Source organism: Hetaerina americana, unplaced genomic scaffold (assembly GCF_022747635.1).
Source record: "Hetaerina americana unplaced genomic scaffold, ioHetAmer1.1.p SCAF_1, whole genome shotgun sequence".
In the NCBI taxonomy this organism is placed as follows: domain Eukaryota; kingdom Metazoa; phylum Arthropoda; class Insecta; order Odonata; family Calopterygidae; genus Hetaerina; species Hetaerina americana.
This window is the reverse complement of record NW_027286069.1, coordinates 30,187,995-30,206,098: the sequence shown is the minus strand read 5'-3', so window position 1 is coordinate 30,206,098 and position 18,104 is coordinate 30,187,995. Positions and strand designations below refer to the sequence as shown.

At 34.3% G+C, this 18,104-nt stretch overlaps 2 protein-coding genes across 2 annotated transcripts in view; one reads left to right on the top strand and one right to left on the bottom strand.

The window, feature by feature from the left end:
* The first annotated feature begins 5 nt into the window (after positions 1–5).
* LOC139690308 (U3 small nucleolar ribonucleoprotein protein IMP3) lies at positions 6–5,529 on the top strand. The gene is made up of 5 exons (XM_071587691.1): positions 6–249; positions 326–433; positions 2,063–2,269; positions 3,253–3,325; positions 4,040–5,529. Exons 1-5 carry the CDS (start codon positions 113–115, stop codon positions 4,061–4,063), a joined length of 549 nt encoding a protein of 182 aa, XP_071443792.1. The 5' UTR covers positions 6–112; the 3' UTR covers positions 4,064–5,529.
* Positions 5,530–5,619: 90 nt separating this feature from the next.
* Uck (Uridine-cytidine kinase) overlaps positions 5,620–18,104 on the bottom strand; it is a 34,382-nt gene continuing 21,897 nt past the window's right edge. Inside the window, exon 7 of the mRNA XM_071587680.1 lies at positions 5,620–7,994. Within this exon, the coding sequence (XP_071443781.1) occupies positions 7,828–7,994 (167 nt within the window). The 3' untranslated portion in view covers positions 5,620–7,827. The remainder of the gene's footprint in view (positions 7,995–18,104) is intronic.

Genomic DNA, 18,104 nt, shown 5'->3' with positions numbered 1-18,104 from the left:
TCGGTTTCATGCAGACATGTGGGTGCTCGCATGTATGGCTGATACCGTTGAGTAAGTACTCGTGAGGTGAGTGCAATTAAATAGGTTTTGAAAATACACCGAAAAGCTCAAGATGGTTAGAAAGTTAAAATTTCATGAGCAAAAGCTCTTGAAGAAAGTAGATTTTATTTCATGGGAGGTTGATAACAATCTGCATGAAGTAAAAATTATGAAGAAGTATTATATTCAGAAAAGAGAAGATTACACAAAGTAAGTTAATCCACGGAAGTGCCACATATTGATTGAACAGGTCGAAATATTTTGGTAAATTATTTCCTTGTTTTAGGTATAACAAGCTTTCCCGACAAATAAGGGAGTTGGCAAGGAGAATCAAGGATTTGGATCCAAATGATCCATTTCGAGTGGACTCAGGTGGTCAAATGTTAGAAAAGTTGTAAGTAGTTGGTTTAATGTAGGATTATTGGAGATCCTAAATGTTGTGAATCCAGGACATAGTCCTATACTCGGATACTTAGTTAATTTGCGCATTTCCAAATATTTCCACAATCACGTTCACCGAGGCATTCCGGCCGCCAAGTGGTGTAGAATTTTGTCAAAGAATACTAACTTTGAAACTTATTTACGGTTGCCATTTAAGGTTTTGGTTATTTGTTGCACACTTAAAACTTAGTTCTTAAAATAATTATGTACAAGTGTTCAGCTTGTGTGTAGAAGTCACGAAAGCAATCACCAAATTATAAACTGACTCAACGCTTTCAGATGTCTAGTCACTCTTCCAGCATTTCCGCCATCTCTGTAACTACCTGTGGCTTAGATGTAAAATGTTGGTGGTGTATGTTTGAGAAATGACGTATAAAATATTTCTTTTCTTTAAATATTTAAAGTTGTCAGAGGGGTTCAAGGGGTATCACAGACGATGGTGGGACGATGTGAGGGTGCCATGTTTCTTTCATATTGTTGACCCTGTGTAGCGACTGAAAACCATAGTGAACGTTTTTCTTCCCGATTTCACTACATACTGGTAGTAATATTGCAAACTAGTATATAAGGGTATCGTTCAAGCAAATTGACTTGTTTCAATGACGTATTAAATGTTCCTTATTCTTTCTCAAAATTGTCTTGACTTTTCCCCATGTACACCGAACTAAAGTTGTCATTTAAGAGTTTATACCCACCGCCCTTTTTTTAGTATTTATAAGTTGTCTTTAGAATGATGTAAAATCTTTTATTACTTCCATTTGTTGTATAAAGCTACTATTACCTTGTATTTTGGCAATAGGGAATTAGATTGCGTTGACATTTTTCCTCAGAAGGGGTTTTTTTGGACCACTCAGAAATGTTCAAAAGCAAAAATCAATGGAGTGAATTTGTCCCAAGAATACCACACCATGAGATGAAAATATTAGTATTGTATGTCTAATCATAGTTTGAAATCTTCTATTTGTTTACTCTGATAATTGTAAAATGCTCAATGGAGGTAACATGCAATATCCTCACCTTCTGAAACCATAATTGCCTGATCAACTTCCCCCACCCTCTCCCAATATCACTTTGTTAAGACCCACACAGTTCCCAATGAAACAAGTCCCTCCCTCCACCCATCTTCTCCCCACCGTCCAACAAACCTGTGTTTCCCCACTGGTACTTACTTCAGCCATATGCTCCCTCATCTGGCAATGCATGACACGATACTGCTTCTATCATCTCTTCTCTCCCTACCCCTTCCATCCTCCCCAATTCCCTCTTCCTAAACCCCCTTCCATACATCCTTCCCTACCTCACCACTAAATATGCGTACCCAGGGAGAAAGTAGACGCTACGATGCAATGAAACCAAGATCATGGAGAAGAAAGTATTAAAAGTGAAATTAAAAATTGTTCTGGGCCTCTAAAATTATATAGCAGTTTCAACAAATTTACACTTGAAATTATATCTTTTCATGCATGGATGAATACTCCCATGTTGAGGAATAATAAAATAATGTTTACTCTTTGAAATCACTTGGGTTAATGTTTCAAGTGAAAAATTTAAATTGTTCAATAATCAATATTTTTCATTTCAGGTATATTTTAGGTCTTATTCCAAATAAGAGAGATTTATCATTGTGTGATAAAGTGACAGCATCAAGTTTTTGTCGGAGGCGTCTTCCATTTGTGGTGGTTAAATCACATATGGCCCAAACAATGGGAATGGCCACCAAACTTGTACAGCAAGGTCATGTTCGAGTGGGCCCTGAAATTATCAAGGATCCAGCCTTTTTAGTATCAAGGTAAATTCCACAAAATTTAAATAAATATTATCCACTGTGTAATCAATGTATATTTGTCATTTTATCCTAGGTACACACATGATAATATAATATAATAATTTAGTTTTTAAGTATTGTAATTGCCAGTTTTGAAAATTTCACTAAACAACTCACACACTGGTTGCATTGTTATGGTAAAGCTCTCTTGTCGCAAATTTGTCAATGTGTCTGCCAAAAATGCTTACCTACAGAAACAAGAATGTTGAGGGAATGAGTGTTTTTGGGCCTCTATTGACAAGATAGAGATGACTGTACCTTATACCTAGCGACTATTTCCTCTTCCTGTACTTGAAAGAGTAGCTTGATGGACTATGGTTTAAAGATGATGGGAAACAATGGACCTTCATTGCCAACTGATGCAATTCCTGGGTGGCAAACTTCTATGCTGAGCGATTAAGTTAGCGGGTGTAGCATTATGAAAAGTGCTTAGAAGTGAATACTGATTATGTAGAAGAGTGCATTAGGTTAATAGGCAACTAAAACCAGCAAAATTAATTTTTCCAACAAAAAGTTTTTTTATGATTAAATGGGCCTAACTTTAAAAAATAACCCTCATGTAACATTCTGCTTCTAAACTTGAGTGGCAGTCAGGTCGAGAGATGCATTAAGGGGTTAAACCTTGGTAGATGCCATGACTTTATATTATGAGCTCCATTGAAACAGTCCACTTGCCAGATATCTGGGCACACACTGATAGCCCACTCACCAATGATCATATCCCACTGCTACGAAGTATATGTTTTGTGCTGACCTGTATATTTTGTGATGTTTTAAAACCCAAAATAAAGCAATCATTTCTTTTGACTTTCTTTTTCTCTATAAAGTATTTGCATATTTTGTAAAGCTCTGCCCAATCATATGTTCTCAGATATTTATTGTTAATAGCAATCTGGAATTATATATATTATATAATCATGTAAATTCATTCTCTGTTCTCATTTCAGGAATTTGGAGGACTTTGTAACCTGGGTGGACACCTCAGCAATTAGGAAGCATGTCATGGAGTACAATGATATGGTAAACATCTTTATATTTGTTTGCCTCCTTCCATGTGTTTTATCTCTTCACATTCTTGTAATTTTGCTGTGAGGAAAGGAATGATAAGGGCATAAAGTAGGCAGTGTTCACTCTTTTCTTCTGTTCATAACTGGTATCCTTCTCTTATTCCCCTATGTCCATATGATTGTTTACATTATAACCCTTCTCCTCTTTAATCATAATAATCAAACACTTATTGGGTACAATGCCATTTCAGCATTATTTGTATGGGAACCTTATTTGGCTTAAATGTTTGACTGTATTAGCTTATCAATTCATCGTATATTAATCACCATTTGTTTGCTTTTTTGTCTCCCCTTCTCCCCTGTGTAACCAACATTGTTGTTTTGGAAATTATTGAATTTGAGGCACTAGCATTGGTAGTAACCAGTATATCATGCCCATAATCATTACCCTTTTTGTGGACTTGGTGGCAATAATATAAATGCTAGATGAATAAAAACACTTAAAATATCTACCAATATACACATCAGCCAATTACCTATCACTTGTTCGTGAGTGATTATCTTTTGTTGCCAATAAAAACCAATCTGGCTGGTGCATGACTTTCTCTGTTGTTTATCAAATGTGGAATAATGATTTTATGTAAGATAGAAATGCTAGAATATATTTTGATATTAAAATATCCATATATTTTACATTATAATAATTCTGTGATTATTGTTTTTGCAGAGAGATGACTTTGTTGCAATGTGAAGGAGGTTGTGTCCTAAAGAGTTGCTGAGCATGTGGATGAATGAATTAAGTTGTATCACAAGTTTAGATCTACTAGACTAAGCAACAGAAGGATACTTTCCTCAAGCATCTTTACTATACCAAGGAATTGTACAGCAGCAAACATCTGACCTCCTCTTCGTTGATGTGAATAATTTTACATTTGATTGAGTATATGATTTTGTGTACTTTGAAGTAAGATTTTTTATCTCTAAGGTTTTATATTCACCTATTTGTGATACAGTTTTAGAATTATGTCACCCTGCCTTAATGGCAATGTAATCATCATCTTATCCTAAGTTTTTATCTATTTACAACATGTCTATTAAATACCTAAATACATCGGGGTATGTATATTTTTTAATTCTTAGCTTAAGTGGCACTATTCCACTGGATAAAATTTATTTTATGACCGTGTTTCGATGTATGGGGGGAGGAAAGAAGGGAAAGGTTAGCGAAGGATAGCGAAAAACAGGGTTTCGACCTTATTTAAAACAGTACAGTACATAAATGTAAGTTCCACTTGGGTGAATGGCAGCATTCATAAATAACCCATCGGCAACCAGGACGATGCCAGTATGCTGCCTTGGTCCACCTGCTGGCATCTTGCCGGCTGCCAATGGGTTATTTGTGTCTGCTGCCAGTCACCCAATTGAAACTTAAAGACTCTTTGTACTGTTTTAAATAAGGCCGAAACTGTATTTTGCTATCCTTTGCAAAAATTACCCTTCTTTCCTCCCCCCCATGCATCGAAGCCCGGTCATAAAATAAATTTTATCCAGTGGAATAGTGCCACTATCAGTTAATCAACAATATTTCAATTGAATTGTAGTAGCAGGCCATACCGAATGTATTACGAGAAGTGTTAAACTTTCTTTAGGGAGATAGACTGTTCCATAGCACATTCATATTCCAAATTTAAATATTCTTTTAAGAATGTGAGGGCCCAATAATAGGTAGTACTTCATATGCTAAGGTCATACCTTGGACCCTGATTTTTTTTCCAAATTCTGAGTCTCCATTACCAAGTATGATTGTTTTTGTAACAGATAAATTATTTTAAAAGCACAATCATTAGGTGAAAACAATGCACCACGTATGTGTGTTATACTTTGCTTAGAAAATTTGATTTGGTTGGATAGTCAAAAATTTCACCGAGATGGATGCGTGATTGGCCTGGATCAATCTTCCCCAAACACATGTAAATAATCCATAGCAGTGGAATGGACAACATTTTGGAAAGAAAATTATTTTTGTAAATTTGGAAAAAATAAAGAGCATAATTTGTACCCACGTGTACCATTCCTAGACATTCATCTAAAACTTTTATTTTATTTTGAACTGGCTTTAGGTAGTTTTTTTTTCCTCTCAACCCAATATTTTATGAAATGATGGAGGTAAAATATGCCATTTTGTTTATTTATCAAAAGACTTTATTAAAGAAAGTGCTAGTGGCACTACATATTTACAACCAATACATAATTGCAGGGAGTTACATTATGTAAATCTTTTATTCACAATTCTACGCTTCAAACTGAACAAAAAATATAGATCTTAATTGTAACTGGGATAAAGTTTACTCGCTGAAGAAATTTAAACTGTGATATAAAGTCATAGTTATCAACAAGTATATATTATCTTCACACAAAATGATCTATTTTCATAATCATATTACGTAGTTCAGTAATGGCAAAGGGATCAATATCTCATGTCTAATAATGAAGTGAGACATACGTAATATACATTCCTGTATGAGGTATATACGAGCTGTGGAACATCTACTTACAAGACTAATAGTAATTTATTTGTACTAATGACTATTAGTGATACTGTTTATTAGTTGAAATTTTAATCCTTGACTTAAAATATTTTTATTGGTTAATCTATACAATTCTGAATATCAAAATATAAAGGATGCTTATCAAAAAAATAATCTAGCATTGAAATTTTAAGTATCAAACATTTTTCAATTGTAGAACCAGAATTAGAAATGAAACCTTCAGATTCTTTTCATTTTATCTCTATACTCCACTTAATTTTTATCTGAATATAAATGAAATAGTGAAAACTAAAATGCAATTTCTTGTTCCCTTTTTAAATCAGGATTATTTTATACTGAATTGGATTACAGTGAACAATTATTTTCTCAGATAGCTCAATTTTGATGCATTGAGACCTGTCAACTATTTTTAAGATGTAATATCTCATCACTTAATGTGAAACCTGATCTGCTACATTCATTGCTCTCAAACAGTAATTTATAACTCTGTGAAGATGGAAAATTCTACAACCATATTCAGCATTTGATGTTTTTCGTTGAAACACCTGCTTTCAACTTAAATCCTGATGTGATGGTGAGCAGAAAAAAGTTAATAATCTATGTATCAATGTGTGACTATTTGAATCCTTTACTTTTAAACCTTAAAATATACTTAAAGTAGACATTTTAAATGAAATGAGACAAAAATCTAGTCTAGCACACTCTTACTATTCATTTTAGAGCATTAACAAAGAGGACTTTTGGCTACTATTGTATTTTTGAGAGGCCTCAAATTGTTGCATTTATGTCATTGGGATTCCTGGTATTATTGATTTTAGATTTTTTGAAATTTGAGTGACTATGGTAACTAAAAAAACACAATTTAATGGAAACTAGGAAAATTTAAAATAATTAATCATTAAATGCGGAAGCCCAATGCATAATGGGCACAAAATCATAATGCATACCATTTGACAACATTCATGTTCACCATTTATAATGTTGAGTTTATAAGTAGGCAATTTACCCAATCAAGCAATCAATTCAGCACATCAACCATTTCATTTTTAAGTTAATTTTAAAATAATACCTTTCATACAGTTGGAAATGGAAAATTGACTTCAGGCTGGCATCTGGAACTGCATGCAAAACAACCAATTTACAAGTTGATTTTTAGCACAATATATCATACAATTACCATAAAAATTCATTTAACAGCACAAAGACGTATCAAAAAGTGCCAATAAAACTCAATTTACTTGGCATTAGTCTTCAAGGATGTTGCCGATAACATAATTAAAAGTTCAGCAAAATTCATCTTAGTATTAATTGAATTTTGCACAACTCAACTTGAATTTTTCCAGTTTTTATTACTTCAAATGTTATAAAAACAAACTTATTTTTGGCAGCGCCAGTTCATACTGAGATTTGTTTACGATTCTTTTAATAATGTCTGATGCCAGGGTAAATTTTGCATGGCGACTTTGCCTAGCTTATTGCATATTTAATCACAATATCATATACATTTGAACAAGTTCCTTTGTCCCACCAAGAAATAGACTCCCTGAATAATCATTATTTTAGGCCAAATGTACCTTTGAAAATCTTATGAATATTTGGCTCTCATATCAACATTTGTGCAGCATAGAATTTAAGAAAGCAGGTATTAATGATGCCAAGGAGTAAGAATATATATTTTATGACATGTTTTAACTTCTTTTCAAGTAAGGAAATGACTGACGTAAAATTGTACCGAAGTATTATTATGGACAAAATCAATAAAAATATAATTTAGAATCTCTCAAAAATATTTTTTTGCTGTAAATGAAGCATTAATCTATGATACAAATATTTCTTCCTACTCGGCCATCTATAATGTTAGCCTCATAGCGAGTGGTTGGATCATTAATTGTCAAAACCACTCTAGATAAGTAATAAATTCAGGATCCTATAATCGATACTGGTAGTCACATTAGTGCATAAAGCCTTAATGTGGACAACGGTTGCTGTGGATTGGAGATAATGGAGGTGTTTCATTTGCTTCCTCGGGTCTTTCCATTTGTCTCCCAGTGACAATAGATGCTATAGATGCACGTCTACTACCACAGTTTCCCAGCAGATCTTGGATATGTTGAACAATTAGGTCAATGGCAACTGTAAAAATTAAATTTTTTAAGTTGAATTAATAAACTTGCTGCAACCAGATGATTTGCTTATCCCTATCCATTTTTAAAGGGGCATATAAGTAATATAGGTATTCATCTAAGTTGAGTACTTACCTCAACTGAAGAAGGGCTTCCACATAATGGAATGTCTTCTACAAAAATGGAAAATTGAATCTTCTTAAATAAATTATGCCATTCTAAGGAGTTTAATATTGTCTTTCAAAATAATCACAATGAGCATGATATAAGAATACAAACTTTTCCTGTGTTAGTGACAACCAACCTGGTTTCATGCAGTATGCATAATATCAGTAATTAATCAGCGAAAATAGCAAGTTAACATTGACAAAAAATTGTACCCCTGCCTACTATTTTTGAAATGCAAATAATGTTGCATCAATAAATAAAGAAAAAATAACTGTCCGACAAGCACTGGGGAGAAAAGTGAGGGAAATTCATGTGGCATAGAGAAGAATTTTTCATATGAAAATTGTTTTAATATTTAAATATTTTGGTGAAATAAATCCTGACCATAAAAATGCACAGTAATTGAATCTTAAAAAGAGAGAAGAGATGACGGAACAAACAAACACTTCCACAAAATAAAAATTTTAGTAAACTCTGCCATTGTAAGATTTGGTGTTTTCCCAGTGGATAATTATGAAGTTTTAGAGGCTAACTCCATCATCAAAGCATTGAAAGCAGACAACCTGACCCAGTAGGTAACTGCTGTGAAAGAGACTTTACAACCATATATGCACCCAGAAAACACCAAATCTGACCCATAAGCACAACATCATCTACAGCCACAAGACTGCAAGGTTAAGGTCTTGTACCTTAGGATGACTCCAGGTCAAAAAGTATTATTTATTGAATCTTTATTAGGAAAGTTTTGAAATGAGACGATATAGATGAACACAAATTGAAATGGACTGAAAAGGTTAGAATGAATTAAGGAGAATAAGTTTTTGAGGAAACCTCTTGGTTGGGATATTTGTTGCAGAGACTATTCAGCTAAGGATAAATTAAGGGAAGAGAGAATGGAAGATAAGAATGTTAACAGATACCACAATTTGGGCTCAAATAAAGATCCAAGAGGCCCAAGATAAAAATAGGGGGAGTCCAGTTAAAACTTGTCAAAAGATGGATCTACCGAAGGCAGAGGAGCATATTGTTATTATAAAAGTGAACCATGGGTTATTCTCACTTTTTGCATTTACACTGCACTAAAGAATCACTTAAGTGTTCTCTAAAATTATTTATTTTATATACCACAAGAACTTAGCCTTTTTATGAAGTTAATTATATGCACATGCAATGATAAACATAACCAAATGATTCTGCTTTGCTGCATGAATTCATTTTTAGGTATTTTTCCATAATATTTGAGCACTCTTCTAATGAATTATGCCATAGGTAAGCATATTAGTATGGTTGGCATTGTATTACTCATGTAAAGGTCACATGATTGAGTATCATCTAGAACAAGGATGTAATTATATTATTGTGCCGAATTTTACCATATATTAAGATTTGGTAGATTCACTGTGATCCTCAATCACAAAGTCAGCACCAAGCCATTCTCCTCTTTGAATCACTACTTCTATATTTTTCCTCTTTACCCACTTAAAAATCCTTGTAGCAATGTTTCAACCCATTACTGTCTAAAAAAATTGTTCTATTTCTTTGTTGATGACGCATATAAACTTAATTTTTCCTTAAGCTAATAGTGGAAACATTTTATTTTTAATTGCACAAATTTTTAGAGGTGTTTTGGACTATGATAAAACATACACTGGATACCCAAAGACCAAGAAGCAATTAAATACCAGAAACATTAACTACATTCAGTTTGGTGGATGCAACATTAACATAGTATACTCAAGTTATTTTTCAAATGAAAAGCACTAAATCATTAAAAATACAATGATTCATAAAAAGAATGCAATTTAAAAAACTTTTAGATTGATGCATTTTCCAAAACGTAGACTTGCACGATCTAAATGCATTCCATATGAGGGCATTACAAAGGTGCTATGTAATGTTATGTGGATAAATTAAGATAATAATATTAAATTATTCTAAAAACTCTGGCAAGTTATTATTGCTATCATTATCGGTAATCTATTCGTAAAGGTAAGTTTTGGATGGATAAAAGCTACCCTCTCTCCTAACAAAACAAAACCCCGCATCCTACTTAAAAATAAAACCCTTAAATCCAAAAACTTACTTCCTCCCTTCATTCTGCCCAGCATTCTCTATCAAATTCCTGCACTTCCTCCTTTGCAAAATGTTGTCTTCTCTATCGCAGTCTTCAACATCCCAATGCCAATGAATATGCTTTGTATTCATTTTTCCCATCTCCTTATGATTTCTCTCAACAATCTCCTCTCCTGCCTCACCATACTTCGCATTTCATTTGTTTTCCTTTCCATCCACCTCAAATTCTCCACACACATTTCAAAAGCCTCTAATCTATGCCTATCATCATGCAGCACTGATCATGTTTCCATGCCATACAGAACTATGCTCCATATCAAAGTTTTAACAAGTCTTTTCTTGAAATCCTCTCCTCCTTGTGAAAGCTTCTTTGCCTAACACAATTTTTTCCCATATGTCCTTACTACTTTTTGAGCATTTTGGTCCAAAACAATTCCTAGAAACGTAAACTATTCCACCTGTTGTTTTTGCCCTCTTATTTTAATATTTAACTTAGCCTCTCTCTTTCAAGAACATAGCATAATCCATGTTTCATTTAAATTTGTTCTCATCCCCTATCAATCACACTGAATGCTTGCAACCCTTTGCGTGACTAACTAAATCTTGATAATCAGCAAATCTAACTGATTTTATGAATTCCCCGCAGACTTTCATTCCTATCTCATTCTTTCCATACCTCTTTAATTATTTCCTCCACATATGTGTTGAACCACACAGGTTATGATGGTCAACAATTTATTACTGCTCTTCCTAACACTGCCCATCAAGACTCTCCATCCCCCAATCACCCCTTAGCAGACTGAGGCATGTTCAGGTTGCAGATTAGTCCTATCCCTCCAATCTAATCTTTATTTCCTCCAATACATTCATTAGTTTTTCCAAATTCACCCTATTGAATACCTTCTTGAAATCTTTGAAACAAACATACATCTTGATTGTATTCTATGCGCCTGTATTAGTTACCTCATCATTTTTATAACCATACGTCTCTCCCCTTTCTGAACCCATACTCATCCACTAAGTAATCCTTTGCTATCCTCTTATCGATAACACATAGTACTACTTCAGCAATTCATGGGCTTACAATTTTTTTTCCACAATAATTGTAGCCAAGTTGCAGAAATCTTCATTGGGCATTTTGTTCAAATTATGACTTAGAATTTTACTCAGGTGGTAAGGACAATTAGCCACCTCACAATGCTAGAGGTGTGCAATGGGACTCATTGTGTTCTTCATAGATTGCAGAGCCAAACAGTCTACAAAACCTATTTTTAGTTGTTAACACAATCAATGACATGAACACCCTACCAACTATTGCGTTTAAAAAATATTATTACTTCTCATTTACTATTTTGTCTGCATCAGTCTTTGAGTCTGTGCTTTTTTGGTAATTTTCCCCTATGATATACCAACACCACTTGAAGCAGATATTTATTGCTGTTCCTCTTAATTGACATTATAACACCCCTTTCTTTTTAGCACCATTGAAGACGATTGGACATTGATAAAAGATGTTTTAAAGAATGACAGATGTCATTTACCACTGATAACTCAACTGGACCCAGACTTTGGAGTCCACTTGTTTCTTGTTCCCAATGAACATGCCATCCTTTTTCCTCTCCATCGGTTTTTAAAGTATATTTTTGATTGGAGCTTCCCTTATCACTTCGCATGAACCTAAGTCCTACTATAGTTTCAGTTTTTTCTGGGTTCGAACATGTGATGGCCCACAACTATCCAAAAACTGACCTCCCTGTTAAAATGATCACTTTCTCAGAGAAAATTCCTGAATCTCATATCATGACCTAATTTCAAATATCAAAAACCTGAGTTTAAAAAAAATCTTTGGGAGGAAACAGTAATTCCAAGGTTTTTCCCCATTTAGTGGCCACCCTCTAGACCAATAAGCCCACTGTCATGTTCTGGATCATGACACTTCAGCCTTTCGCCTGACAAATCTTCATTCTTAGTAGGGGCTGTCCAGTTTATTCTCAGCTTTCAAGTCCCAACATTATCTTTCTCATGCAGCGGACAGGTACTGTGTGACTAAAAGGCTACCCAAGTTTCCTTTAGTAATAAAACAGATGACTAATTTTGTCACCAGGAGTCTAGAAAGTACCAAAGCTAATCTCTGTATACCTGAGAACATTTGTTTTAAGGGGTGAGCTACCTCAAAGCAATCACCTTAGTTTTCTTTATAGCAATTTGTTTGTAAAATGGATGAAACACCATTGGCATCGTTCTTAGGCCAAGTTATTTAGACACAAACCATGATTTAAAGTAAATTTGATTGAGAGAAATAGAAAATGTCTACATATTTCCAGTTTATGCCAGATAAGTGGGGGATGCTGCTAAAACAGCCTGAGCATGAAAGCAGTACAGAAAGAGCAAGAAAGTATTAACTCATCCACTGTGCAGAAGAACTTCTGGTGCCTGGACATTTGTTAGACAATGTGGGTAATCTTGAGCCGAGAAATATCTTTTCAATTTTATAATAGAGAAGAAATATATTCAAGATGCATCCATTTTTCTTGAATAAATGAGCAAGGTAATTATTTAAAATATATATCACGTGATATCCAATATGCCAGGATATAACTTGATGATATTTAAAATTTACTCATACTGTTCAGAATGTTATCTGAGCACATTCCTGGCAACTGGAGTTTCCACCGTCTAAATGTGTCAGCAGTGGCCTATGCTTGTAGTTTGCATGTTCTCCAGACTAAAATATAGTCTTCATGAAGTTTTCTTGGGTCTTCCACCAGGTAAGGGGTTCCACATGGATCCGAGAAAACTATACCCCAGGAAAGCACCAGATCTTACTATAAAATATAGTCTGTCAGTCAAAATATAGTCTTGGTATTTATACTTGCCTTATTTAGTTTACTTTATCAAAGTAAGGTCTCTCTCTACCTTTGCCTGACTGGCGTTGTTAGAGTTGATGTTGGAAGCAATGGTGCATTCCAATATATTAAAAGAAACTCTGAGTTAGAAAACTATTAAACTCATTGAAAACCACAAATGTGTTGATGTTGCCAAATATGCCATTTACTAACTGCTATATTCCACGTCAAAATTTCTTTCTTAGGTTGCAAAAATTTAACAAGCTGATCTCAAGGATGTTTGGTCTGTTTCATGAAAAAGAAAAAAATCCTGAAAATGAATTCATAATTTGCATTCTTAAGGGGACATTAAAATACATTGCAAACCTCCTGTATATGAATTAGGACAGGAAGATCTTTTTATACCAGCATGGAAATAGTATTCTAATAGCACTCACAATATAGCAGGCACATTATCTTGAACATTTGGTCTTGATGGTGAATAGCAAGAACAACTAAATTGAACAAGGCCCATTTTATTGACTTACCTTAGAATCATTTATACACTATAAAAATTGGCTCCCACTTCTCAGGAGCAACCTCATTCGGCAGGACTTAACCTCATATCTGGGTAGACACAAGCCCCAGGGTATAACCCGAGGTACTTTAAAATATTTATAGGGTACAGCATTTGAAATGAAGTATCACTGCATGAAAACCTCAGAAAATTTCAAACCTGCCCTCTCCATATAGTGCATGATACATAGCGTCACTGTCTGTATATGACAGATTCATGCTACACTAGCATCTGATGTGCTCCCAACTTTAATTTTATGCATCTATGCCTAAGAAGAAGTGCCTACACAAGTTTTTAGGCACCTAAACAGCTGATGTTCACAGGCATGTAGCCACTTAAACAAGGTGTACCAAGGCTATATATGTAGAGACTTACACTCCAGTGATCCAGTAAAAGTCCTGAAAAGCTTTGGAAAATCCTGAGATTTGGTTTCACCTTCATAATCTCTTTTTAAGACTACGCCATCACAAAGCTTCATGTCAGCATGGAATAATGGCAAATATTACAAGAGTCAAACAAATTATTTAAATGAATTCCCACCAAGTCTGGAAGAAATGGGCAATATCAGTGAATAATATTGTTGTATTCTATGAGAAAGGAAAAAACTTTATCATTACATATAAGTTGGTAGAAAGTTACCACAGCTGTTAAATCAACAATTGGGATGACTGCCCTAGGTTGTAATCAGTTTGATTCCAGATACTCCTCAATCTAATAACATAAGAATATTTGAAACTATGACAAGCAGTTGTTGAAATAAATGTAAGCACCTAATTAGCATACTAATATACAGCAGATTCTAATATTGCCTTACTGTGCTGTTTGGGTGCTGCCTTTTCAAGTGGTTAAGTGTAGAACATTCTACAGGGAAGTAGGCATTTCATTAAATTGAGAAATCGATCAAAAAGCAAAGCAGTTCACAGCAAAATGAATTGTTCCAATTTATTAGAAACATGTGGGATAACTTGTAAGCAGTGACTTGGCATCTGCATTTCAATATTCAGTGAACTGAAGCCCTGGGTCATGTTACCACAGTGGAATATACTGATACCAATGTCAGCTGGTTGGTATAGAACATGAGGAAATGCACCCGCAGTGCATAACAACCTTCTTACTACATGCTGATTATGGAAATATTAAACAGCATGGTTCTTCCAGGGACCCAGAAGGAACATCAGACTCGGATATGGTGTAAAATTTCAAGGCCTAGTTATTTGACCCTTTCCATTATTTAGGTACATTTAGACATTTTCATTGTAATTAATCATGGAGTATGTACGTGTGATAAGTATGCGTATGCCTTGTGTGATATCACATCTCTAGGTTGACGACTATCATGGCTATTAATTCACTAAATTAAAGTTATAATACATTAATAGCACTTATTTAATCAATTCTACAACACAGCACAATAGTATAGTTACCTACCGACTTCCAAATTTTATACTTCACAATGCTTTCTTTAATTTTATACATGCTTATGACAACATTTCATGGCCAGGTATTTCTATTGAATTGTCACAACAAGTGGCTCACCTCAATTTTTCCTATGTGTAGCAATCATATGAATGAGTTTTGTCCAGAAAGTATCCTGTAATGCAATATTTTGAGAAAAATAGCCTACCTTGAACAATAGAGGCCTTAGTCCCCTTTGGGACCCCACACACATCCCAGCATCTCTTCCACTTTTAAAAACAATCTGCAAAGCCTTTTTTGGAAAGGTCATCAGCTACCTCATCAATTTTTTTTTATCCCCTCAACATCAAGTATTTCATGCTGCAGTTTCAGGGGACTTGCTGAAAGCTGCAAACAATAACCCAGGTTTTCTAACAAAGTCATAACTGGAGACGAGTCATGAGTCTACAGTTATGACCCGGAAGCAAATGCCAGTCTTCCCAAGAGTTGATGAGATTAAGAAGAATGTGATGAGGCAGCTGATGACCATTCCAAAAATGGACTTTGCCAAGTGTTTTGAAAAGGGGAAGAGATACTGGGATAAGTGTATGAGGTCCCAAGGGGAGCACTTCAAAGGGGACTAAGGCCTCATTGCTCTAAGTAGCCATTTTTTTAATTATTGCATGGCTGGAAACTTTCCAGACAGACCTCGTATACATATAGTTTTATGTTCAAAGACATACTATGGAAATGATTAAAGTAAATGTAATGCTACAGGTGTATCATGTGATATCAATTACGAAAATTTCATAAACAATCAACATCCATCATATCAAGAAATGAATGATTAATCCCTCAGAAAAAATAAAATTTAATATGAGAAAAAAAATTTACACAACATTATGAATCCCCTTCAAAAGTAAGCAAAACATGGCATGGAAAGTGAACAAAAAGACACCCCGAACTAAAGCAGCCCAATTGTGTTAGGATTGAACAAAAAATTGTTAATTTTTATTGAGTTCTTTTAATAACAAAACATGAAATTTTAATAAATCTGGAATCATGCAATTTCTACTCACCATGATGCCCATTGTTTTTGAACAGTCAATGCTGGTAGGACCCACTGATGACTTAATGCACATCTTAATCAAACATCTTCAAAACTGTTAAATCAATGTTTCTTTCACATAAGTAACACATTAGCTAACACTTTCACAGCATTCTGCTACATACACACTTGCACCAACATGAATATTCAACTAAAAATGCCCCACAGTAAAACCCCATTCTCTCTCTCTCCCTTGCCATTCTTAATAATTACAATTCTCCTGTATACTTACTTGTTATGTCAGGTAACACAAGACTTAATAAATAGATTGCGTGATTTAAAAAATTCCAAGCATCATCTTTTTAAGCACCATTTATTGCCTTAACAGCCAACAATATGGTTAAGTGCGGAATAAAAAGTTTAAAAACAAAAAAATATGGAAAACTTCAAAATACTGGTCCCACATATATTAACATAAATGAGGGGAATTCACACTATGGCCAAGGGGCAGAATATGCCATACCATCCTACATAAACCACTCAACTCAGCACCGATCAGAAATATGCAATGAAAAATGGCAGCCAAAAAACTTGTTGCTGAGATCTAAAAAAAGATCACAAAAAAAGGCATGACAAAGTCACCGATAACATGTTTCTTGATTCATTGACAGATAATAAATACCACACAAATTGATTACAAATGCACATGACAATCTGATTTATTAATACTTGGTTGGAGTATTCCATTGTGGAATGGAATGTTTCAATCTACTGATCAGGACCAACTTCTCAGCCATTCAATAAATTATGCACTAGCATTATCAAGAATGCAATGACTTGGCTGACTGATGGACAAAAACATTCCATTACATCAATTGGCAGTTCATGGGCAGAGGAGTTCACCTTCATACCATAATTAAATTCGATTCAAATTGGCAAAAACTCAAATGTCTAAGGAAGGAAATGACTAGCTTAAGTTAATTTTAACTATCCACTAATAAACATTCGAACACAGTTCCTGTGGGGATTTTAACTTGGAAGTATCAAATCTAACGCTGATACCACCAACATCCTCTATGTCTTTAGCACACATAAGGGCTTTTGCATATGAGCTTTATAAATACAGTTACTTTTGCAACTTAATGTGTTCTTTGAACTTCCTCCTTTTTCACTTGATTTAATCATGCGATAATAATGCAAAGTAGTGAGCCACTATGAATAATCTTAAATTGCACATTCACCACCAGCCACTTTAGCATTTTTTGTGCTTCTAATATGGTGTAGCGGAATCAAAATCATAGTTTCGTCCAAGAAAGAAAGAGCCAATGTGCCATAGTTGTTTAATAATAAATGTTTAATGATCTCAATGGTGAAGAAATTTAATTAATGACTTATTTTTAGAAAAGTATAAAATTGTAGTTTTTCATCTGAGGGAAGAGACAACAGCAGGTAAATGGAAGTACTTGAGCTATCCAAAAACACTATATGTTTTCACTTTCTTGGCTATCATTTCCTCTAGAAATACCCTGTGGGAGACTTCTGACTTCAATAAAATTAGCACCTATTAATACAAAACATCAGCTTCAAACAAATTTCCTAGTGATAAACTGTGGATTCTTTCAATTTCATCATTACATGCGAGTGTCATGAAAATCGATCAACTGACAAGTCAATTTGCACTGAATCAAACATTCGTAATTAGAATTATGCCAGAATAAAAATAAACCTGACATTCACATATGCATAACCAAATGTAGGCACTAATAGATCAACAGTTTGATTCCCCATTCAATGGGAAAGGACAAACACTTCAAATGATATATTCTATTGTTTCAGGCTTCACTTCGTGGAAGTATTTAATATCCATACTAAAAAGAAAGACTCGTACTTTTCCACAGACTTCAAATGATCTCCAAGTTGGGATTAGAATATCACTGGTAAAAACCACTACCACCAGAATTTCAACCATGGCCACTGCTGATTTGAACTAGTAAAATAGCCACCATGGAACAACTCATCCGCAAATATTTGATT